General features: G+C 53.8%; 1 protein-coding gene and 1 long non-coding RNA gene across 3 annotated transcripts in view; one reads left to right on the top strand and one right to left on the bottom strand.

The window, feature by feature from the left end:
• Positions 1-365: 365 nt before the first annotated feature.
• The window catches only part of PDE2A (phosphodiesterase 2A), a 100039-nt gene continuing 76018 nt past the window's right edge, over positions 366-24386 (top strand). Inside the window, exon 1 of one of the 2 annotated variants that reach the window (XM_001174746.7) lies at positions 366-651. In XM_001174746.7, coding sequence (XP_001174746.3) covers positions 581-651 — 71 coding nt within the window. In that variant the 5' untranslated portion in view covers positions 366-580. The remainder of the gene's footprint in view (positions 652-24386) is intronic. The other variant, XM_009423716.5, reaches the window with a different exon arrangement.
• Positions 4123-23615, bottom strand: LOC129136445 (uncharacterized). Its single transcript, XR_008538093.2, has 5 exons — positions 23497-23615; positions 16597-16739; positions 13962-14211; positions 9149-9280; positions 4123-4968 (listed from the first exon to the last, which is right to left on the bottom strand). It is a non-coding gene; the product is annotated as an uncharacterized LOC129136445 (long non-coding RNA).

Below are 24386 nucleotides of genomic sequence, written 5' to 3'. Positions count from 1 at the left end.
CTGTCAGCCACTCCCCTTTCCCCCTACCCCACTCTCTTTCTATTTCTGCCTCTGATTTTTTTTCCTTTTCTGCCTTTGTTCCTCTGTGTGTGTGTGTTTCTCTATGCCTCTCTGATCTCTTTGTACTTCCATCTTGATCTCTCTAAGGCTCTGATCCCTCTCTCCTCTCCCTCTTCATGTGTTACTGTCCCCCTTCCTGTCTCTGTTTATCTCTCAGTCTCTCTGTGTGTGAGTCTTTTTTCCTTTCTCCCAGTCAGACTCTCTCTCTACCCCTCCCTCTCTCCCTCTCTGTCTGGGCCTCTCTCTGTTCCTCCTCCCTCCTCCCTCCCCCTTCTGCATTATCAGACCTGCTCCAACCTCCTCCCAGAGCCAGCCGAGCAGCAGAGGCAGTGGCAGCGGGAGAGGCGGGAGCAGCGGGGCAGCAGAGCTGGATTGGGGTGTTGAGTCCAGGCTGAGTAGGGGGCAGCCCACTGCTCTTGGTCCCTGTGCCTGCTGGGGGTGCCCTGCCCGGAACTCCAGGCAGCAGGGACAGGGCGAGGTGCCACCTTAGTCTGGCTGGGGAGGCGGACGATGAGGAGTGATGGGGCAGGCATGCGGCCACTCCATCCTCTGCAGGAGCCAGCAGTACCCGGCAGCGCGACCGGCTGAGCCGTGAGTATAGTGAGGGGCTGGGGTGGTGAGCGGCTGTGAGAGGTGCCACAGACAGGGTCCTGGGAGTCCCTCCAAGGAGCTGGGGTTGGCATGGAGCTGAGCCACGTGGAAGGATCGATCCTGCTCCTGGGCACCCCTCCTCCCCGCGTTGCCAGACTGCAGCCTGGGGTGGGGGCAGGTTACCTCTGAGCAGAATGAGGGTGTCTAACGTCAACCTAGTAGGTGATGAGGCTGGGGTCCCATGGAAGGGGCTGCTGGTTGGACGAGGGGCTGATAATGAACCTGAACCGCTTCTTCAAGGGCTGAGGGTGTATGTGGGGAGGGGGAGGTCTGCCAAGTAGTTGGGAGGAGCTCTCGGGGCTGCAATAGGCTGGTTCAGGACCCTGGAGAGGGAGAGTGTCTTGGCCCACCAAGGCTATGTGTGTGTGAAGGAGGTGGGGAGGGGGAAAGATGGAGAAAATATGAATAAGAGTGGCCCTGGAGCAAGAGAGGGTTAGAGGTAACCACCTTCCATGGAATTGGGAATTGGGGTTCAGGGACACCACTTTATGAAACTTTACCCCAAAGCGTCTGTCCCAGGATAGGGTTCTACGGAGCCAGATGGAATATGGTGCCAGCCTCGTGTGTGTCCACGTGCAGGGGGGTGCATGTGCAAGTGAGTGGGGGGCTCCGTGGCAACACCCCTCTACTAAGGGCTGCCGAGGTGGTAGGCAGGGTGTGTGTGTGTGTGTGTGTGTGTGTGTGTGTGTGTATATACATGTGGAATGTAAGGGATATGTTGGGTGTAGAAGGGCCTGTAGAGCTCTAGGGTCCTTGGTGGTTGGATGCAAAGCAGCCTGTCAGAGTTTGTGATCATCCCTGTGTGAGTGAGAGTTTATTCGCATGTGTCTGAGTGTGAGTGCAGGTTGGTCTGCATATGTATGTAGGTGTGTCTATTAGGTTGAGTTTGTATATTATGTGTGTTGTGTCTGCAAAATAGAGTGAATCAGTGTGCATTTTTTATCTGTTCCATGTGCATTTATGTGTGTGTATTTGTTAGTGTGTGAATAATAGCATTGCTGTGTGTGGAGGTGGATGTGGCTGTGTGCGTATAAGTATTCTGGTGTGGGTGTGTGATCATGGTGCTAGTGTGTATATCGGTGCTTCTGTGGCTGGTGTATGTGTGTATCTATATGTGTGTATTCATCCGAGTGTGTGTGGGTGGCTGTTTCCTTCCCCTGGCAATTGAGGATACAGCTGGGACACCATGGCCCACTGATGCAGGGCAGGGAGGGGCTGAATGTATGACCGCCTCTTTGAACTCAGGACAATTCATTCTACACCCTGTGGGAAAGATGCAGAAAAGAAATAGGCAATAATGGCTCTGCCCTCTGGGGCTTCCTAAGCTTCATAGACATAAAATAGCTTGAGAATAATTAAGCAGTAGAGATCAACGTCATGCTAACAGGTGGGGGTGGGGTGGGAACTGCATAAGCAAAGGCCCTGGGCTGGGCATGTCCTGGAGCAGTGAAGACACTGTATAGAGTGGGGGGCAGGCAGGACCCACATTCTATAGAACTTTAAGATCCAGGACTCTTAGGCTTTATCCAGAGAGCCCTGGGGAGCCCAGGAAGGTTTTATATAGGGGAGAGACATGATCAGATTTGGGTTCTAGAAACCTGCCCTGGGCCAGGCATGGTGGCTCATGCCTGTAATCCCATCACTTTGGGAGGCAGAAGCAGGTGGATCACTTGAGGCCAGGAGTTTGAGACGAGACTGGCCAACATGGTGAAACCCAGTGTCTATTAGAAATACAATAAAATTAGCTGGGTGTGGTGGCACACGCCTGTAGTCCCAGCTACTTAGAAGGCTGAGGCATGAGAATATGAGAATCGCTTGAACTTGGGAGGTGGAGGTTGCAGTGAGCTGAGATTGCCTTACTGCACTTTAGCCTAGGGGTGACAAAGTGAGACTCTGTCTCAAAAAAAGAAAAAAAAAAGAAGAAAAATAAAGAAACCTGCCTCGGTGGCATTGTCTGGGTTGAACTGGAAGAGAGAGGTGGGTCCAGGAGGCTAGAGTGGAGGCCAAGCCAATACAGGGGTCAGTGAGTTCTGGAGCTTTTTGAGAACTTGGGAAAGGCTGGATAGATGAGAACAGGGAAGGGAATGTCTAGGTGGCTCAGGCTTGGACTGGGGTCAGGGGTGTAGTGCAGACATCTCAGTAAGTCAGGATCTCATGAGGGAAAAGGCTCATGGAAGGCTCAGGAAAGCTGGGCGTGGGTGGGCTGAGGTAGTGGGAGAGATCTTTGTAGTGTTTCTAGCTAGGATGCAGAGGGTCAGAGATCATGGAGCCATCTCTTGCCAGACAGGGAAACTGAGACTATGGCTTCATCACTATCCTTTGGCTGCAAGGCTGGGGCTCAACCTCTTCATCAGACCTGACCCTCAATATCATTCTCCTTCAGGCCCTGCCCGGAACCTCTTGGTTGCTGAGCTTGGTCAGCTCAGTGAGGGTTAATTGTCTTTATGCTCCCTGCACCCCCACCCCCCGCAGTCATTCCCCCTGCCCACCAAGCAGCTCCTGCCACTCTTCTGCTTCCCACTCCAGCCTCCTGTCCCCAGGGACTGCTGATGGCTTGGCTGGGATCTAGCCAAATGGTGGGGGGTGGGGGCGGGGGTGGGGGGAAGAGCTCCCAGCAGTCCTCTACCCCTTGGTCTTAATGGACTGGGAGTCTCACCCTCAGCCATGCTGCTGTCAGGCCAGGCCTGCGCTCCCCGGGCTTCTGCTGCTTGGGCCTATGAAATCTCCCGACTCAGCATGATTCCATTGCTGCATTCATTCATTCAACCACTCAACAGGAACTCCTCAGTAGCTGCTTGGTGCCCACTTGGCTTGTCACCGGGGACACAGAGCAGACACTGACTGAGTCCCTGTTCTCAGGGAGTGCCCAGTCTGATGAAGGAGAAAGAAATGGAAATCTGCAACCCCACAGGGTGAGCAGTGCTGTGTAGGAGGTGGGGGGCCCACAGCAAGCCTGGGCTTCAGAGGAAGAGACATTTGAGCCGGACCTTGAAGGATGGGTAGGAATCGCCCAGGCAGGGAAGAGCAGAGGGAACAGTTTGTGAAGGTGGGTAGGAAAGGCACAGGGCTAGGCACCTGACTCAGTGCAGCCTCCGGGTGGGAGAAGACAGTAAGGGCGTTCGGGTCATTTTCTAGCAGTTGTTTTAGTACTCTCTACAACTTGCCCTGCAGATCTATCCAGCCTGCTGTTTGCATACCCCCGGACATAGGATGTTCATCTCTTCCCTCCTGGGCAGCCCTTCCCTTGTGGTGGTTATATCTGTCCTGGGTCTTCTCCGCAGGGCCCAGCAACTCCAGGCTACCCAGCCTGGCCTTATGTCCTTTCTCCGTCCTGTGTCACTGTCCCCTGAAGTAGGGCCAGGCTGGGGCACAATGATCCAGGAGTGGCAAGAACACATCTAGGCAGAGAGTGGGAGAAATGCGCAGCCTTTATTAACAAAAATCTGAGATGGGTGCAGGCCCTGACTCCTCTCCAAAAATAATGATAAAGAAGCAGGCGTGGCCAAATAAGGGAGTGAGGACAGACAGCAGGAAGAACGTCCTACCAATGCAGAAGGGCTGTGAGTCTCTTGGTTTTATGAGAGTGGGCTGTACGTGTGAAAGGGAAGGTCTCAGAGGACAAGAGGGGGAATTGGAGGCAGAGGCAATGTCAGCCTCTGACTCTCCCATAGGTGAGTGAGTGAAGTCATCCAGGAAGAGGGAACAGAGGAGGGAGATCAGGACTCATCATTCATTCATTCAGCAGCCGTTCACTGGCCCTACCAAACATGACACCCCTAGGGGCAGATGGACAGAGCCAGTGACCACGTGGATGGAAGCTCCGAGTCTTTCCTACCTGTGTTAATGTCGCAGGAAGGTATTTAGGAGGAGGGGCCATTGGGGCTGGCCTTATAAGGAAGAGCCACTTCAGGCTGAGTTGAGGGACAGCACTAGGAAGATGGAAGAGCATTTGCAAAGACCTCAAGGTAAGGGCAAGCAGGATTTTGTTTACTTAGCACTATACGAGTTCAGAGTGGCCTAGGCATGAAGTGCCAGGCTGGGGGGAAGCCCTGGGCCGTGGTGGAGCAGGAGAGGAGTGGGGAATTGAGCCTAGACTGTAGGAAGCACTTTCTTCCGTGAAGGTGTCTCCAACAGGCTTGATGTGTAGGCATTATTGTAAGTTTGCAACTTCTTGGTCTCTCCTGGTGCTCCTGACCAGGGCCTGCTGAGGGACCCAGCCTTGCTTGAGAAAGGGGTGTTCAGTGAACAAAAGAGACCCTGGAAATGAGAGAGAAGCAGTGGCTGAAGAATGTGGGCCCCTTCCAGAAAGTGGCGTGCAAACAAATACAAAGCAATATGCAAATCAGCTGGCTAGGGCTTGGCAGCTTTGGTTGGAAGAAATGAGCCATCATCCCTTATTATGCCGGCCTCCTACCCCCTCTGCCCCAGCCTCCAGGACAGCCGGAACAGCCTTGTCTGCTCCTTGGAGCGCCCCAGCTTTTCTGAGACACAGGATTGTGGCCTCCAGGGTGGTGGCCGTGGGCTCCCTGTCAGCACCCTCATCCTCCTGGGAAGTCGATATATTTAGTAACAGAAATGTTTTCACACATTTATCTCCTATTGTTCAGCTGCTTGCTCCCTGGGAAAGGCCAGGTCCCCAGTGATGTGACCCACTTCTTGAAGTCCCTGAAGTCACCCTTCTCACTGCCCCCCCACCCCAAAAAACAGGAGGCAACTGGCGCTTGGTGCAGCAGAACAGATTTGAGTCAAATATCTGGGAGGACTTCCCAACAGTGTAGTTGCTGAGATGTGTGGACCCTGGATTTCTGGGCTTTCATTCTTTGGATGGTTGCCTTGGGCTCAGAGGAGGCTTTGAAGATAGAGCAGAGAAGGTGGCAGACAGGCTTATGCTCAAATTTCAGCATACTGAAAGATGTACTGTTACTCTGTAGCTGTGTGGTCCTGGGCAAGTTACTTAACTTCTCTGAACCTTGTGTGAATAGTGGGGTGGAGATAATTATCCTTTCTTGGCAGGATGACTCTGAAGAATCTGGAAGTGCAGAGCTTAGCCCCTGGCATGCGGCAGGTGCTCACAAAGGTTAGCTACTGTCATTATGAACCACCCACGATCAGCCACACTTTCAGAAAGATTTAGCGGGGCCTGGAGAGGGAGAGACCAGAGCTAGGAGCCCAGGGCTGTCATCGTGTGGGAGGGACCAGGAGGCCTGAAACAGAGCTGTGGTTGTGGCTACGGTGAGAAGCACAAAGCTCTGTGGGAGGGACCGAGGTTTCTCAGAGAAGTGTGGCCACCTCATTAAGTTGTTCTGACTGGTCTGAGACCAATCCCCAGATAATACAATGGAAGAAAGGGCTTGGTGAAGAAGGGGTTAAGTCTGTGGCCACACCCATGCAGTCTGTGAGCCATTCTGGGAGCTGTAGTCTGTTGTGAATTTGCAGTAAGCATAGTTTGTACTGCCTCTTTTGATCCAAATCCACACGCTGCTGCCAAGGCTGGCCGAGGGCCGGCCCTGGTGGGTGCTGGGCTGTGTGGAGCCCAAAGGTGAAGCAGCATCGACCTCTTCCCTCAGGGACCCCCTGGCTTGCTATGTGTTGGGGGGTGCAGGTAGGAGCAGGGATAGAAGTATTAAGCCATAATTACGACTTCTCACATGTTCACACAGAAGTTTACAGCTTCCTGAGCACTGTTTCCACACCTGTGGTGAGGATCTCATTTAATCCTCACCACAAACCCAAGAGACTGCTGTTTTCTGGATGAAGAAACAGAGGATCCAGGAGGGGAAATCGCTTGCCCACAGGTATTCAGCCAGTGGAGCCAGACCTGGGGCACAAGTCTGTCTGCTTCCAGAGCTCCTGCTCTTTCCATACATTACTATTCCAGATGGCAGACAGGCAAGATGTGGACAACTAAAGTTGGATGTGAGACATCTCAGCAGAGGAACAGCTGAGCAGAGAGCTGCTGATTCCAGGCTGAGAGTTTGGACTTTGTGTTGTGGCCCACCAGGATCCACCCAAGGGTTTTCTGATTAGAGCTGAGCTTTGAGAGAATTGGTCTTGCAGCCTAGGCTGAATGGATTGAACTGGAGAAACCAAAGTCAGACTGAGGCTTCTAAATCCCATCCTTGGTGCACCCAGCACTTTGCTGCTGTCCCTCCTCCATGCTTCTTCTCAGTTTCTTCCTTCTCCTCTCCTTCATCTTCTTCCCCCACCCTTTTTTTTTTTTTTTTAATAGAGACAGTGTCTTGCTGGCTGGAGTACAGTGGTGCCATAATAGCTCACTGCAGCCTCAAATTCCTGGGCTGAAGCTATCCTCCTGCCTGGGCCTCCCAAAGTGCTGGGATTACAGGTGTGAGCCACTGCACCCAGCTCATCTTCCTCTTTCTTTCCTACTCCTCTCTGCCTCAGGCTGAGGAGTGATGACTTTTATACCATAGAGCTGTGCTGTAATATCACATGTCTCCAGAAAGGGGTGCTGTCACATATAGTCCATTCCAGCCTGAATCTTCGTTGTGTTTGAAGGGCCAGTAGAAGTGTTGGACAAGTGGCAGAGATGAAGGATGGAGAGAAGGATAGCCCATTGTTCTCCACCTCCATTGAGCCCAGGACATGAGGGCCCTGCTGAAATGGCACTGGGAGGAATGAAGGCTGAGGAGAGGTTGGACCCCAACCAGAAGGGACAGACATACTGAGTTAAGCCAGAGGAAATTTTCTCCTCATGGTTCTGGGACAGGCTAAGATTTGGAAATGCATCTAGAATGACATTGCAGTTGGGGTCTGGGTTTCTTTTGGGTCATGACTTGCTTGATACTGAGGTGTTGGGGATATTGCTTGTGTCTCAGTGTGTGTATGTGTACCTGAATGTGAGCTTCCAGTTGTGCATATGTGTATGCTGATCTGAGAGGGTGAGAATGTGTGGGTCAATGTTCGTATAAAAGTGTGAACATACTCATATGTGTGAGCATGTGAGTGTCCTTTTTTTTAGTTTAGTTTTGAGACAGGGTCTCACACTCTCACCCAGACTGGAGTGCAGTGGCGTGATCTCGGCTCACCGCAACCTCCGCATCCCAGGCTCAAGCTATTCTCCTGCCTCAGCCTCCTGAGTAGCTGGGACTACAGGCATGCACCACCACACCTGCATAATTTTTGTATTTTTAGTAGAGACGGGGTTTCACCACGTTGGCCAGGCTGGTCTTGAACTCCTGACCTCAAATGATCCACCCACCTTGGCCTCCCAAAGTACTGGGATTACAGGCATGAGCCACTGCACCCGGCTGTGACTGTCCATCTTTATGTCTGATTTTGGTAAACAGTTATATGCATGTGACTGTGGCTTGTGTGTGTGTACATGTATGTAGAGTGCCATATACATATGTTCTAGTGAAACCGTATGTGTGTTCCCTGTGTATACAGATGCCTGTGTCTCAATGTGAGCACAGGGATGAGGGGATATGTGTGTGTGAAGGCCCAGACACCTGCTGTGCTAACCGTTAAGGCCGCGCCTAATGTCTGGCTATTCAATACTTTTTCTCCTGGGTCCCGCTTTCCTGTAGGTAGAGACCCTTGAAGGGCTGGGCTTCCTTCAGGGGACTCTGGGCCAGAGTCAGGCTTCGTGTTCAGTCTCAGGTTGGGCCAGCCAGGGTCCTAGTCTATCGGATTGGGCAGCTGGACATGGCTGGGAAGTGTCTAGGTTCCATTCTCCCCAGGAACTCTTAATGGTCACACTTAAAGAGTTTCAGGGACTCCCAGCACGGTCCTCTTGTACTGATGCAACTACTGAAGTTCAGAGAGGTGCAGTGATTAACCCAAGGTCACCCAGCAGGACCCAGGATGAGATGATAGGGCTTGCAGCAGAGAGGGGAGTGTCTGACCTGGAAGGCTGCCCTCCCTCCAGCCCCTAGAGCAGGTGGGGAGCTCAGAGGAGAGCCAAGTCTGTGGTGTGAAGCCACCTCCTGCACCTGGCTATTTCCATGCCTCCTGGGCCTCAGAGGCTGCCTTTGAAGTTTTTACCAGAGCTTCTGCATGCTGTGAGATTCCTCCTGGGGACGTGTGAAGTCGACTGTTCCATGGAGCATGGAGACTCGATGGAGAGGAGCCCAGTGGTGAAGTGAGGCCAGAGGAGGGGCTTCCTCTGGAAGCCTCAATTTCTTCTTTGCAGTAGTTGCTTTTTTTTGTGTGTTTTTTTTTGTTGTTGTTTTTTAGGTTTTCACCGTTCTAACATTCAAGGCTTTCTCTGTTATCTCTCTTTGAGCTCTTAGTACTGAGACAGTGCTGGGGTTTGGGGCAGTCCTGGAGGCCTATCTGGGCTCAAAGTGAGGGTGGCAGGGCAGTCCCTTAGGGAAAGGGCTGCTTGGGAGACAGGGATGAGCTTCCTGCCCATAGTGGGGAGGCATGAGCAGGGGCTGGACAGCCTGGTTAGCAAGGCTGTATACACGGTACCTACCCTAGTGAGGAAGTTGGTTGCAGATTATCTTGAGTCCCTTCAAGCTGTAGCTGCCATGAGGGGCCAGAGAAGAACGTGCCTCAGCTCTCTTGGGCCTGGGGAGGATTGAGTCCACAGAGTGCTCCTGGTGTCCTGGGCAGTGGAAGGTGCAAGGTTAGACTGCGCACCTGGAAGCAGAGAGATCCCATTCCCTGGAGAACTGAAGGGAAATTTGTCTTCCTGGAGGTTTGGGGCTGGAGGCAGGGCTGGATGGGAGGACACTCTGGGGTGGAGTGGGGGTGGGATGGGGAGGACTGGGCAAGTCCGAGGCGGCTCTGCTGTTCAGCACCCGCAGGAAGGAGCAGGGAGGCATATCCTGAATCATGCAGGGCTCTAGGGTGGGAGGCCCATGGTTGTGGGGCTCAAACATGGGCTCTGGTTGGGGCAGAGGAGAGGCTTCCTGGGGTTGGGGTCTGGGCAGGAATTGGGGTAGAAAAGGAGAGAAGCAGCAATTGGGTACCACCTCCTTCCCAGGTCAGGTAATTCGGAGTTGTCTTAAAACTCTCAGTGGGCCAGGCATAGTGGCTCGCGCCTGTAACCCAAGCACTTTGGGAGGCTGAGGTGGGTGGATCACCTGAGGTTGGGAGTTCAAGACCAGCCTGGCCAACCTGGAGAAACTCTGTCTTTACTAAAAATACAGAATTAGCTGTGCGTGGTGGTGGATGCCTGTAATCCCAGCTACTCGGGGGGCTGAGGCAGGAGAATTGCTTGAACCCAGGAGGCGGAGGTTGCAGTGAGCCTAGATTGTGCCATTGCATTCCAGCCTAGGCAACAAGAGCAAAACTCTGCCTCAAACAAAGAAACAAACAAAACCTCTCAGTGAGGGGGGATCTGGGGTCCAGATGGAGAGAACTAATGTTTACAGAGTGATCTTTAAGTTTTAAAAATGATTATTTAAGGAGGCGATTAAACAAATCGCCTCCTTAAATAATCCTTCCAGGGAGGCCGGGCATGGTGGCTCACACCTGTAATCCCAGTACTTTGGGAGGCTGAGGTGGGCGGATCACGAGGTCAGGAGATCGAGACCATCCTGGCTAACACGGTGAAACCCCGTCTCTACTAAAAATACAAAAAATTAACCGGGCGTGGTGGGGGGCGCCTGTAGTCCCAGCTACTCGGGAGGCTGAGGCAGGATAATGGCATGAACCCAGGAGGCGGAGCTTGCAGTGAGCCGAGATTGTGCCACTGCACTCCAGCCTGAGGGACAGAGCAAGACTCCGTCTCAAAAAAAAAAAAAAAAAAAAAAAAAGTCCTTCAAGGGGCTAGTCCTATTTTGTAGAGGGGAAACAGATGACAAACTTAAATGGTTTAACTGAAGACAGTTAGTGAAGCAAGTATTATGGAGATGGGGAAGGCTTAAGGGAACCAGCAGGACATGTCAGTCAAGGTACTCAGGACTGGCATCCAAGGGGCCAGGGGCGTTGGCAGAGGGGGGCCGAGGAGAGTGCCCCAGCTCCATGAGCCAGAGCCCTCGAGATGGGGCTGCCCTGCAGGAGCTGTGGCCGCAGCCACTGCTTGTCAAAGGAGGCAGGTGGGTGAGGGGGTGAATACCCACCATGAGCCTGCATGCTTCTCACCCTTTGCTCTCCTGCCAGTACCCTGACCCTCACTGGCAGAATTTCTCTGGATGCCAGGGGGCAAGGGAGCCCTGGATGAAGCTGCCACTTAGAAGTCGGCCTCTGGGGCACACAACCCAGCAGCAAAAGTTAGAGATTGGATGTGGAGGGACAAAGAGATGATGGGAAACTGAAGAACAGAGAGGGCATGGACTTGCCCAAGGTCACACAGCCTGTTGATATCAGAATTGGAGTCAGAAGCCAGGCTCTGCCTCTGAACACTCACTTTTTTGTTTGTTTGGTTTTCTTTTTTTTTCTTTTTTTCTTTTTTTTTTTTTTGAGACAGTCTTGCTCTGTCGCCCAGGCTGGAGTGCAGTGGTGCGATCTTGTCTCACTGCAACCTCCACCTCCTGGGTTCAAGTGATTGTCCTGCCTCAGCCTCCCAAGTAGCTGGGATCACAGGCACCTGCCAGCATGCCCGGCTAATTTTTGTACTTTTGGTAGAGACGGGGTTTCACCATATTGGCCAGGCTGGTCTCGAACTCCTGCCCTCAGGTGATCTGTCCGCCTCGACCTCCCAAAGTGCTGGGATTACAGGCGTGAGCCACTGCACCTGGCCTGAACACTCACTTTGTCACATTCACTGAGGTCTCCTGAGTGGACTCATATGCGCATTATCTACTCTCCGGCTGAGAGCTGCTTCCTGCCGTGATCACCGCGCTTTGTATCTGGGCAGCACAGGGGCTGCTGAAGAATGTCATTCTCAGAACGCAGTGTGCCCTGGAGCCCCCCAAGCCACCTGTTCATTCATCCCAACTGGCCTTGAGGGTGCCCTGGTGTGCCCTGCCTGTGCTTGTCACCCTGGCCATGGAGATGGACCCAAAAGCCCTTGCTCTCCGCTTCATTAGAGACAGGCACACCCAGATGTAGGCAATCAATTTTGTCGGGTGAGTGCTGGGACCGCTGATGAGGACCCTTCCTGAGGAGGCGATGCTGGGTCTTAGCCTTAAAGAACAACTGAGAGTTTTCCAGGTGGAGGAGAAAAGGAAGGGTATTCCAGGCAAAAATCCCCGTAAGAGCAAAGGTGTGAGCAGCAAGAAATCAAGGGTGGCAGGTTCAGGGCTCCTGGGCTGGAGGAAGGGCCTGGCGGTGGAGAGGAAGGGAGTGAAGGCCCAGCTCACAAAGGGAAGCAGAGGAAAGTTTAAGCAGGGTCAGGCCATGGTTAGCTTTGGGGTTAGGAAGCTCCAAATGATGGGTGAAGTAGGGGGGCTAGACCCAGGTGAGAGGCAGTATTGCGGTTGGCCGAGGACATGTGAGTTGCATAAATGGGCCAGAGGAGGGGTGACAGCCGCTACTTCCCGGCTCACCTGCCTGAGCTAAGGCCCTAATTCCTCAGTGTCTGCCCACCAATGCAGGTGTGTGGCAGCTCTAGACCCTCCTCTAGGGACATCCCTCCCTGCCTCATGCTGCCTGTGGCTTTCACTCTCTGGAGCACTCATCCATGGCACCCATAAGCCACCCCCTCAGACAATGGCCCCTAAAGCAAAACTGTGTCACCATTGCATATCTCTTGATAACACTATGACCCCTCCACTGCCAAATCTGATAAAAGACCTCCCTTTGAAGACCTTCCTCCTGGAGTCAGATCTCAGTCCTTCTTGCTGTCCACAGCCTGGGCCTTGGGCCTCCCTGGGAGGCGAGTCAGTGAGGGCAGCCCCCTTATGGTGCTGGGAGTTGAGGGACCTTGGCCCAGCCAACTCATCCCTGTTGTGTCAGCCTCTCTGGGCCTGGGCAGCCAACTCATTTTCAGTGCTAATTAGCATCTCCCCTGCAGCTTTCTGCCCCACTCTAAGTGCTTGACAATCATTAGGTGTTATTGTGTGCAACTGGATCCCAGCTCCGGCACCTCCCTGCCCCAGCTTCTCCTCCAGACCCCAGCTGCCTGAGATAAGGGACCTGGCCACAAACATACAACACACCGAAACCCGGACACAATCTAGGCATAGGGACTTGAACACCAACATAAATATACAAAGAGGAAAAACCCAATAACACAGAAGAACTCCCCATACCAGGAAGCAGACCATAGCACAGACAGACCCACAGTACACACACAACACAGACACCAACAGATGCTGAAAAGCAGACACAGGATCATTCCAAAAAGTGACCCAGAAACGAAAACAGAACAAATGGGAACACCAATGCACATGACACAGGTATACACATCTAGATATGCAACACAGGTACGATTCAGCGCACGTGTGGCGCATCGCAGGGAAGCACTTGCACTTGGCGTATACACAGATGCCAAGATAGTCAGAGCGAGCCGCCTGTGGTTCCCCACCTGTGCAGCGTCTCTCGCCTCTGGGCTGCCGCACATGTTCTTGCCCGGAATGCCCTTCCCCAAGGCCCTCCTCTTTTTACCTGGCTAATTCCTGTCATTCTTCAGATCTTCTAGGAAGACTTCTGCCTCCTTGATAGGGGCCTTTCCATACTCCCCAGCCTTGGAGTGCTTCCTGCCACATGGCATCACTGACTGTTTTCCAATGAGTTTCTGTCAAGTTTTGGGATGAAGGATTTTGCCTGTGCTCGGTGAGGTGGTGACTGTGGGTGTGAGTGGGTGATTAGGGCCAAAAAACCCCCCCAAAAAACTGGACAGAGGCAAATTTGGGGGGAAATGAGTTAGGAATAGCTGTGAGGAGCCCCAGCTACTCAGGGCCTCAGAAGATATTTATTTCTGTATTTATTTATTTATTGAGACAGAGTCTTGCTCTGTCACCCAGGCTAGAGGGCAGTGGCGCTATCCTGGCCCACTGCAACCTCCACCTCCCAGGTTCAGGCGATTCTCCTGCCTCAGCCTCCCGAGTAGCTGGGATTACAGGTGCGCACCACCATGCCTGGCTAATTTTTCTATTTTTAGCAGAGACGGGGTTTCACCATGTTGGTCAGGCTGGTCTTCAACTTCTGAGCTCAGGTGATCCTCCTGCCTCGACCTCCCAAAGTGCTGAGATTACAGGTGTGAGCCACTGCACCCGACCTCAGAAGACATTGAAACCCACAGAGAGGACACAGCCAGATGCCCTCTGCCTCATTTTCTCAGACCCTGCCTGATTTCTCTTATGTTTCTTCTAGGCTTGCTCCCTGACCCAGTTCCCTCCTTCCCAGAGCTGGCCTTGCCCCTTGCCACCTCTCGGAGCTCACACATACTCACTCACCTTCTCTGCTTGGCTGTGCCCTACCCCTACTTCTAAGTGCAGTGAAATCCTTGTTATTCAAGGCCTGAGGTCAGTGGGCACGTCATCCATGCCTGGCGTCCTAACCCGTGCCACTGAGTATCGTGAAGGGAGGTAGTGGAGGGACGTGCTTGGGAGCACAAGCCTTGAGGACTGTCTCTTGGTTCAGATCTCTGCTCCTCTACTTCTTAGCTGCAGGATTGTGCAAGTTCTGCCACCTTTGTTCCCTCATCTGTAGAAAGGAGAGGATAATAGAGCCCACCTCATTAGGGCAGCCATGAGGATTAAATGAGACACAGTGTGTAATGTACCTGGCTCCCTCTCCAGGTTACGTGAGAGCAGGGAGAAATCTAATGAGATCAAGGATGTGCAAATGCACTCAGAAGGTGCCTAGTGAGTCCTTGCTAATTGGCACTTAGTGAAACAAACACCTCCTGTGTGAGCACCTAATATGTGCCTCTGTAGTGGGCTCTGTGACCCGCCTCTCCTTAGTTTCTGCACGGCTGCCAGTTCTGCATAGCTGTTACTGCTGTGGGGGCTTAGAAGGTGGGGGTGTGACTACTTTTTCAAAATTTATTTTTAATTTTTTACATCTGTTTTATGGAGGCATAATTTACATACAGTAAAATCACCAATTTAAAGTGTATAATGAGTTTTGATAAATATATATGGTCATAACCACCATGACAATTAAGAAAAGAATATTTTTATCCTGGCAAACTTCCCTTGTGCCCTTTATAGTCAGTCCCTTTGAGGGGGACTTCTTATAGGAGTGTGAGAAGTACTGGGTTTTCCTTGGGCTGCAAACCTGGGCACATGGAGTGGGGGTGCCTCCAACATGCTGGAAGTTGCCAGGGAACTGCTGACCCTCTCTGGGCCTTGGTTCCTGGCAGAGGCAGTGCAGCCAGGCAGGGGAAGGGATGCTTAGGCCTTGGTCTCCTGAGGGCAAGCCTTGGATGTGAGGGCTGGATCGGCTGGAAGTGGTGGCTTCAGAAACCCATAGAGTGGGTGACAGGGTAGGGACTTGGTGTTTCTGCAAACCCGCCCCTCCTTTGACCAGGTGTGCCCTGTGGTCCTGGTGGAAATGGCTATATATTGTCCAGACTGTAGCAGGGGCTGGCCAAGATGGTCCACTCCTCTCCCCATCCTCCTCCAACCAGAGGCCATAAACCCCACTCTATAGATGAACAATTCCCTGAAAAGAAGGGGGTCACTTTTGTTCCCCAGTTCTAGAACTAAATATTAAAGCAATTATGTAACTAGCAATAAATTACTTAAAGTAGTGACTCACTCAGCTTAATTAGAGCGCAAGCAGGGAGGGATTAAGGTATTTTTAGAGCACACACCTCACTCTCTCCTGTGGGGGAGGCCTCTGTGCAAGGTGGGGGTGGAAAAAAGGCTGGGAACTCATGGGAGCACCCCAGGTGTCTGCAAGGAGATGAAAGCTGATCCTCCGCCCCACTGAGTTCCTAAGGAAGAAAGGCCGAGTCAGAGCTGCAGCAGGAGGGATTCGGATCAGACTCAAGAACACTTCCCAGTGGTGCTTATTTGAGAACTGGGACGGCAACACTAGATTGTAAACTCTGTGAGGGCAGGGATTAGGTCTGTGACCGCCTCCTCACCCAGCGGGAGACCAAGAATGAGACTTGGGAGTCAGACACAACTGGGTATGACTCCTGCCTTTGCGGGTTGCCAGCACGTGGGCTTGGGCAGGTTCCTTTATCACCAGAAGCTTTGCCGTCTCCTCCACTATAAAGTGGGCACAATAACATCCACCTGCATGCATATTATAAGGATTGAATGGGTTAAAATGTGCAAAGCAAGACTTAGTGCTCAGCTGGGCACAGCGGCTCACACCTGTAATCCCAGTACTTTGGGAGGCTGAGACAGAGTGCTTCAGCCCGGTAGTTTTGAGACCAGCCTGGGAAACATAGGGAGACCCTGTCTCTTAAAAGAAAAAAAAAAATTAGAAGACTCGGTGCTGACTCTGCTAGACCAAAAGCCCCACAAAGGCAGGGATTAGGTTTGGTTTGTGTTGTTCATTGTTGTATCAAGCTTCATTCATAGGACTGCACAAAGTAGGTGTTCAGTAAATGCTTTGTTGTGTGACTGCGTGTTAATTTTGTTCCCATTCTCCTGCTCCAAAAAAAAGTTCATTTTCCTGAGGTTGTGAGTGAAGAAAATAGGCAGTGTGGGCTGGGTGTGGTGTCTCATGCCTGTAATCCCCAGCACTTTGGGAAGCTGAGGCGGGAGGATCACTTGAGGCCAGGAGTTCAAGACCAGCCTGGGTAACTTAGCGAGATCCCATCTCTACTTCAAAAAAATTTAAAACAGAAAAAATCTAGGGTGTGTGGGGGGGCAGGTGGGGAGGTTGCAGGGGTGCCTCACAGGTGGGAGTCTGGCATTTCTCCTCCAGGCTGAGGAGGTGGTGAGTTCCAGGGAAAGTCCTGGGAGGGATCAGAACCACAGCTCCAGCCTGCCTGGATGAGGGTGGTCTTCTGGCTGCCAGGAGGGTAGCTAGGTGGGAAGATCTGCCCTTGTTTCCTCCATAACCTGGGGCGGGAGGAGGAGGAGCTCCCAGCCCAATCTGATGGGGGAGACCAGAACCCTCACCCACCATTGCTGGCAGTTCAGAGAAGGCAGCGATAAGTCAGGGTGGGGCATCCTGAAAGGCTTCCCAGAGGATTGGATGGGAGGATTAGGCTGAGAAGACATCCGGCATCCGTAAAATGGAGTAATGATTCTGACCCTGCAGGTTTTCTGGGAGGATTAAATGAGTTACATTTTAAAGATGCCTGGTACATGCCTGCCAGGAGAAGGCACAACATATGAACTCCCTCCCTCTTCCCTCCACCCCTCCTCAGCTCCTGTGACATCAGGAGGGACATGCCCTGCCCTGCTCACAGAGGCTGGGTGGGAGGCTCCCATCATGGCCTTCACTGAGGCTGCCTCTGCAGTTGGACCAAGCTGGACACACAGTAGGTGCACATAACAGATGGGGGCAGGTCTGTGCTTGTTTTACCAGGGTGTTGGGAGGCTGAGGGAAGGGCACAGCTGGATTGGGGTGATGGAGTTCAATCCCTGCTCCTCCCCCAGATCCAAGATCCTAAGACGCCTATGTCCAGTGGCTGCTCTGATCAGCTCTGACCAGCTCTCCTCACACCTCATAGGCCTTCCAGGGTTCAGGTGATGAATTAGTGATGACAGCATCCAGCATCGCTATGACAACCACATGGCACTCTTAGCCTCCAGTCAGGGCTCAGCCGCAGAGGCCAGAGACCCCTTTGGCTCTGGGCCTTTGTACTGGCGTGTGTGAGCGGGGCTGGGGCCTGAGGGAGATGGAGGAGTGGGAGGGGCAGGGGCCGGGGCATGGGGCTGCATCTGGCATGGACTGGAGTTCATTCAGATTGTTCCATCCAGAGGGACCTTGGGGACAGTTGTTTCTCTCCTTCCTTCCCCCTTTCTTTTCATTCCTCCATCCCTCCTCTTTCCCCTCCTCCCACTTCTTCTGAGCCTTGTTCCTGTTTGAGACCCTAGGCTGCCAACCCTTTTCCCCTCCTCTGGGAATAAAGCCAGGCTCAGCCCTCACCCCGGGGAGCTGAGTGAGGTGGGGGACAGCCACCTTCTGGTCTAGGCCTCAGGGAAGGTGTGTGGGGACCACTGATGGCTTGGTGAGAGGGCCTGACCCAGCTGGGCCAGGGGCTGTGCAAGTGGCTGCTGACCCTGATGAGTGGGGAGGAGGTTTTCAGTAGAGAGGCAGGGTCAGAGATGAAGCAGCGTGGGATGGGGGAGCGACAGATGTTCAGAGTGGCCTAAGTGTGAGATGCGGAGCGGAGAAGGTGGGAGGAATCGAGGCTCGAGAAGGACTGGGAGGGAGTGGATGCAGTGAGGAGTTTGAAGTTTGTCCCTGGGGGAAGAGGAGCCCTGAAGATTTTTGTTGTTGCTTCTTTGATTTTTAAATGGGAGGGTTCATTTTAGAGATGGGGAAACAGGCCCAGGGTGGGAAAGTGACTTGCTCAAGCTTAAGTCACTAGAGACAGACTGAGACTACAGGCTCTGCTTGGGTCCTGCTGGACTCTAGCTGGGACCTCTTGCCCCAGACTTGCTGGCCAGGATTTTCCCAGGTAATCACTACCTCTGAGAAAGGTGAGGAGAGCCCATGGGTGACTTTGCCCTCAGTTTGAATGAAATTTGCATCAGCAAGGGCTATGCCGATAGTCCTTTCTGCCCGTGTCTGGCCTGTTTGGGGGTGGGAGTGGGCTGGAGGTGAGCATCCAGGGAAGGATCTGGGAAGTCAGGGGCTTGCCAGGGCCAGCAAGGCATTAGGGTCAGAGATGGATTCAAACTTGGGTCTTTGGAGACCCAGCCCAGACTCTGTGCTCCATCTCCTTCCTCCGTCTCTCAGGAGCCTTTGGCTGAGTTAGGCACCTACAGGAGGCAAGGGCCCCCCCGAGCCCCTCACATTCTCCTCAGGGCTCCTTCTGGCCCTGGGGCCTGATATTGGGCCTGCTGTGCTGGAACTTATCCAGGCAGAATAAACCTTTAGCCCCATTGTCCTGATGAAGAAACTGAGGTCCTGAGGTAACAATGACTCATTCAGGGTTACAACAGGTCAGTGGCTGGGCTGGGCCTAGCTGTCTGGCCCTCAGCTTGTCTACATGGCCCCCCCTCGTGGCTCTCCCCTCGCCTCTCCCACCCCGCTGTGCAGCATGGTTGGGCCTGCCAGCCTTGATGGATGGCTCTGCAGCTCAACCTCCCTCCCATTCCTCTCCGGATGCTGGGCCGTGAGCCTCCTAATCACCAGTCCTGCCTGGTGGCCGCCAAGCCATCCATCTCCCCACACAGCCTTGCCCAGCACAGATGATTTTGTTTGGGGAGAAGGGGGGCACAGCAGGTCTTCCTCTGAGGCTGAGCCGAGAGTTTGGCTGCAGCCCCCACTCTGGGGGGCCCGAGGGTTAGGGAATAGCCTGCACTCCCTTGCTAGAGTGTCAGAAATCCCTCCTGAATCTCCCTAGGGCACGTGCACATGCACACACAGGCACACACACTCACAGTAACACTAATAAAAGCTCTCGTGTAGCAAAAGAATATTGTATGGCAAGTATTGTTGCAGAGCCATATGTATCATCTCATTCATCACTCCACTGTAGAGATACAGAAACTCAGGCTCAGAGAGATTAAGTGACTTGCATAGGCTCCATATCCAGGAAATGGAGGAGCTGAGATTTGAACCCACATCCTTATGGCTCACATCTTGCATTCACAACTCCTGCTCTACTGACTCACCTGTGCACACACACACACATGCACACACACACACGCGCGCACACACACACACACAGGCACTCACTTGCATGCATGAGCACGAGCCACCATTTTGGCTCTTGTACCATCCATCTACCTGGGCCAGGTTCTTGAGGAGTGAGGAGAATGCTGGGCTGCAGAGGGCATGAGGGGTCACTGCTCATTGTCCCCAGGCTGCCCCAAGCTCATTGTCCCCAGGCTGTCTCACCCTGGCTGTGGCACTGGCTGGCTGGGGAGCTGCAGGGAGGCAGCAGCCTCCAGGCAGTGGAAAGGGGAGGCTGGGAGACAGTCGATCGATCATCCCTGCAGTGCCTCCTTCCAGGAACTGGGGCCCAGGGGAGTGTGGCGCCGCGGGTCGATGTTCTGGGCAGCAGCACAGTCTCTGAGTGCGTACAGGGTGTGTGTGGGGCGAGGCTGGTGTGCAGCTGCCCGCCTTCCCCTGGCTCCCTTCCCCTGCTCCTGCCTTCCTCCTGCCATTCACCTGCCAGCCCCACACCTTCCCCTGATTCCCCCACTGTCCCCAACCTGGGCACTACAGAGGCTGAGACTCAAACTCCCAGTTCCCAGGCACCTGTGTGCCTACTGCTACCATCCCGCCCTGCCCTAGAGGCAGGTCTCGGGTGGGTGCTGCAAGAGTCACCCTATGGTGGTTGGGGATGGGTGGGTAGGGGGACCAGGGGCTGGAGCTGTGGGGATGTGAGGCAAGCCCACCTCAGAGCCTTTGGAGACCTCGACAGACAATACGATGAGATAAGAAATGTAAAGGGGCACATAGTGGGTGCTGAATTCATCTTGTCTCGTTCCTCCAGTAAGAGTCTGGAGAAACCAAGAGCAGCTGGGTGCCTCTGAGGGCACAGGAGCTCCCAGGGCTGGCTGGCAGGTGCAGCTAACAGTGTTAGCAATCCCAAGGACAGGTAGCTTGGGGCGGAGGAGAGCATGCTGTCCTGATGAGGGGAGAGATGTCTGGTGCTAGGAGCAGTGGTGGCCGGAGGAGGGCTGGGGACCCTCCCTAGGCCACCCCACACTCTCCCTCTGGGAGGGACTCCTGAGCAGGCCTGGTCACCTTGCTTCTTGGCTGCTTCTTCCCCGGCGGAGGAGCCTCCCCCAGGCTCTCCCACCTGCACTGGCCTCAAGAGAGCTGGGATTGAGCCCCAGTTCAGGCACCTGCTGGCTGGTGGAGGTTAGGGCAAATCACTTTCCTCAGCCCTCTCATCCGTGACAGGCTCTGGTGAGGGTTAAATGAGATGTTGCCTGTCAAGTGCCTGCCACTTCCCTGACGCCGAGCAGCTAGGCTGCTCTGGGTTCTCTAGCACCTGCCTCCCCTGGTCCCAGCGCTGGGTGGGCGGCTGTGTTCTACCGGTCACTGGTGGGTCCTCAGGGCCCCGACACAGGGCCTGCTATTGGGAAAGAGGGAAGTAAACATTCCAGGGCTGGAGCTCTGCCCACTATGGAGGTGTTCCATCTTAGGCTCTGTAATTTCCTCATTCACTCTGGTATGGGGACAAATGTGCCTCTCTGCGCTAACTGAGCCCCCATGGGCAACTAGGAGTGGTGTCACTTGGGGTGGGGGTGGGCAAGGATCTCTGGACTGGGATTTCCAAGCCCTGACTTCCTGTTATTTCAGGCACTACCTCATTGTTCCATCTTGGGCAAGACCTGTCCCCTTGAGGGTAAGAGAAACATGTGACCTCTGACCTCCAGAGTCTCTCTTCTGAGCTTCTGTGCCCAGATGATTCTGTGTTCTAGGGGACAGGCGAGGCTGGGGGGTGACCCCCATGCCACTGATGGGCAGACTAAGGAGCAGGGGCCCAGGACTGGGGCCAGCTCAGGACTCTGGTGGCTTCGGTGCCCTTGACCTGGTATTGCTGCCGTTTTGCCCCACTGCTGTCTGTCTCCGCGTCCGAGTCACCGCCTGTCCCTCTCCAGTCCTCTCCTCTCTTCCTTTATTACTATCTCTATATTGCCTCCTGCCTCAGGCTTATCTCCTCCTGTCATGCCTCTATCCACCTCTGTTACTCCCCTGCGACTCTGCCTCACTCCCTGGCACACCCTCTCCCTCCCTGGGAGTCGGGAGTGGAGCCTCGCTGGGAATCAGGACCCCCCTGCCTCTGGTCTCTGTCTAAGCAGTCTCTGCGATTCTGGCCAGCTCTTATCTTTTTCCACCTTCCCGAATCTCTCTTGCTGTCTGATGGTGTCTCTGCCTTTCACTGTCTCTGAACTCCCTTTGTTTTTCTCTATATGCTTCTCTCTGCTCTTATCTCTGGGCCTCTGTCTCTCAGGGCCTGACTGGTCTTGACCTCTTTGCCTCCTTCTTCCCCTCGAGAGCCCAGCCAGGCAGCAGGTCCAGCCCTCCAGCCCAGAGAACAGATGGAGTCCACCCTCCCTCTCTCTTGCTGGCTGCCTCGGAAGCCCCAAACAATGGCCTCCGCCCTGCACCGTGCCTTGTTGCTAGGCCTTGGGCTGGCAGCACCTGGCTTCCATAGCGACGGGTGCTTAGAAACAGAATGCCACATCTCCCAGTCCCACCACAGGAGCCTTTGCCGATCGAGCGAGTGTCTTTTGATCAATCAGGAAGTGTGGCCAGGCTCTAGGTTGCCTCCAACTTGAGGAGGCAAGAGAGGAGGGGACTGTGGTCTCTGCCTTCTGGAGCTGGGGGGACTGCTGGGCTGGGAGGAGTTGCTCAAGTATAGCCCTGAAGCCAAGGAAGGACTGGGGGAGGCCTTGGGCTCTTTTCCCCAAGTCAGCCTGCTGCAAGAGGCACAAACTTGGGAGCTGGAAGGGGCTGTGTTGAAATTGCTGTTCCATCATTTCTAGCTGCATGACTTTGGACGAATGACCTCAGGTCCCAGGGCCTCAGTTTCATCAACTGTAAAATTGGGCTAATAATATCATGAAGATTAAATGAGAGAATAGATCTGGCACTTAGTAGGTGGTCATCAATGGCCATTCCCCTCCCTTCCCCTTTAAAGTTGTTTAAAATTTAATTGGCAGAGAGGAGAAGGAGGGTTCTTCAGGCCTGTGGAATGGTGTAAGCAAAGGGGTGGAGGCTGGCATGCACCTCACATATGCTGGAGTATTTAGGGAGGACCAGGGGCCATATCTGGAAATGGTTCTGTCAGAAGCAGCCAGGCCAAGCTGGGTACCATGTCATGCACCTGTAATTCCAGCTACTAGGGAGGCTGAGGCAGGAGGATCACTTGAGCCCTGGAGTTCCAGATCAGCCTGGGCAACATAGTGAGACCCCATCTCAAAAAAACAAAACACAACAGGCAGGCTGATGGGCCCATGGAGAAGGGACTCTGTCTCCTGGGAGGTATATTCTTGCCAGGTGCAAAGGGATGGGCTTGACTAATTTCTCCTCTAGCATTTGGGGCTGCTGGGTAGGGAGCTACATTGGGGTCCCCTTGCTTATTCTCATGCTGCTCCCTACTTCTGCCCTGTCACTTGGTCCCAGGAGAGGGGCTCCCACTGGTTCCTTTTCCCTGCCAGGCCTGCCCACCAAGGCCACCATGGCCACACAGCCTGAATCCTGGGGCCAGCAAGTGTCCATGGAAGGCCCCACTCTGTCATCGTAGAGATGAGGAAACAGGCTCAGAAGTAGGAGGGCTTCCTGGTCCTAGGGCCCAGCTCTTCCCTCTTTTCAGGCCTGTCTTCTGCACTAAGGACTTCAGGCCACCAGGGAAGGTGGGGAGGGAGGAAAGGAGATGAGATAGACTTGGGTGGGGGCCTGAGGACAGAGTCTCATGTCACTTGGGCAGCCAGGAAAGGGTTAAAGATCCCTTATCCCAAGCCATGGGCACTGGCACTGCCAGAGGATGCTGAGGCCTGCTGGGGCATAAGGACAACAAGCAGCATCCTTTTCTGAGCTGTTGGGAGTGCCAAGCTCTCTGTTAAATACTTTTGAGCCTCTTCTCATGTATTCACAGCCACCTTTCAAGGAAGGCCAGTTGATCCCCAGTTTAGAAGTGAGAAAACGGGGGCTCCAGGAGGCACTTGTCTAAGGTTACACAGCTGGAGAGTTGGAGATGGTGGTTAGACCGAGTCACCCCCCCAGACCCTGGCCTCTCCCTGCGTGCCCCTTCCAGGACACCCATCACTCCCTTGACACCCCTTGGGAGTGGGTATTCATTTCCTTGGGCTCTCCCAATCCCAGTCCTTGGTATCCCCAAATGCAGGCAGACACAGGTGCTTGCTGCTGTGCCCTCCCCTTTACCTGGCATCACAGAGACTCAAGCCCACTGACCATTAGGCTCTCAGGGGCATAGAAACCAGGTGCTGGAGTCTTAGAGTCCTGCAATCAGGCATCTCAGGCAGTCAGGACATTAGAATGTTAGAATCTTGGGCTTCTACATTCTCAAGACCCCAGGTTCTCGCATTCACAGAATGTAAGAAAAACAGACTTTTTGAATGATGGGGTGTTATAACAGAAGCTTTGATTTTCTAAGAACATGAAGCTCTGGGAGTTCTCGGAGCCTTGAAGCCATAGACTGGGGCCTCCCTGTGTGATGGTTTCTGAGTTAGCAGGGAGTGTTCAGAGTATGGGGCCTTGGTCCCTGTTGCTTAGACCTTCTTGCCTTGGTATCTCTGATGGGCTCAGCTCTTAGTAGCCTTTGTGTATGTGTGTGTGTCTGTGTGTGTGTGTGTGTAGTGGGGACTGGGGTCAGGGACTGACTCTAGCCTGAGGCACCCCTGGAGTGGGGCCAGCCCAGGAATAGCAGGTGGAGGAAAGCCGGGCAGCCTCAGGGCTGCAGCTGTCTGGTGGTACAGGGCAGGGCTCTGGGTGGCTGCCTTTGGCAGAGGACCAGCCTGCCTCCTTCATCCCCTACCCAGCCTGCTACCAGGATCAGGAGGAGGCATCTCCATGGGACTCCTAGGGCTGGAGTCAGAGCAGCCCCTCCAGGTTCTGCAGCCTGGACGGCAGGAGGTGCCACTAAGGGGAGGAGATTGGGGAAGGATTGGGACCTTTATCTGCGGTGAGGTGGGGCACGGGGCGATGAGAGATATAGAGGGAGTCTTTGAAGGGTGTGGGATCAGTGAAGGGGCTGGGGATTTAGTGATGGGCTGGGGCTTAGGATGGAGCCAAGGGCTCTGTGGGTGGGAGAC

This window comes from Pan troglodytes, chromosome 9 (genome assembly GCF_028858775.2).
Source record: "Pan troglodytes isolate AG18354 chromosome 9, NHGRI_mPanTro3-v2.0_pri, whole genome shotgun sequence".
Taxonomy (NCBI): Eukaryota; Metazoa; Chordata; class Mammalia; order Primates; family Hominidae; genus Pan; species Pan troglodytes.
This window is presented reverse-complemented; position numbering and strand designations above follow the sequence as displayed.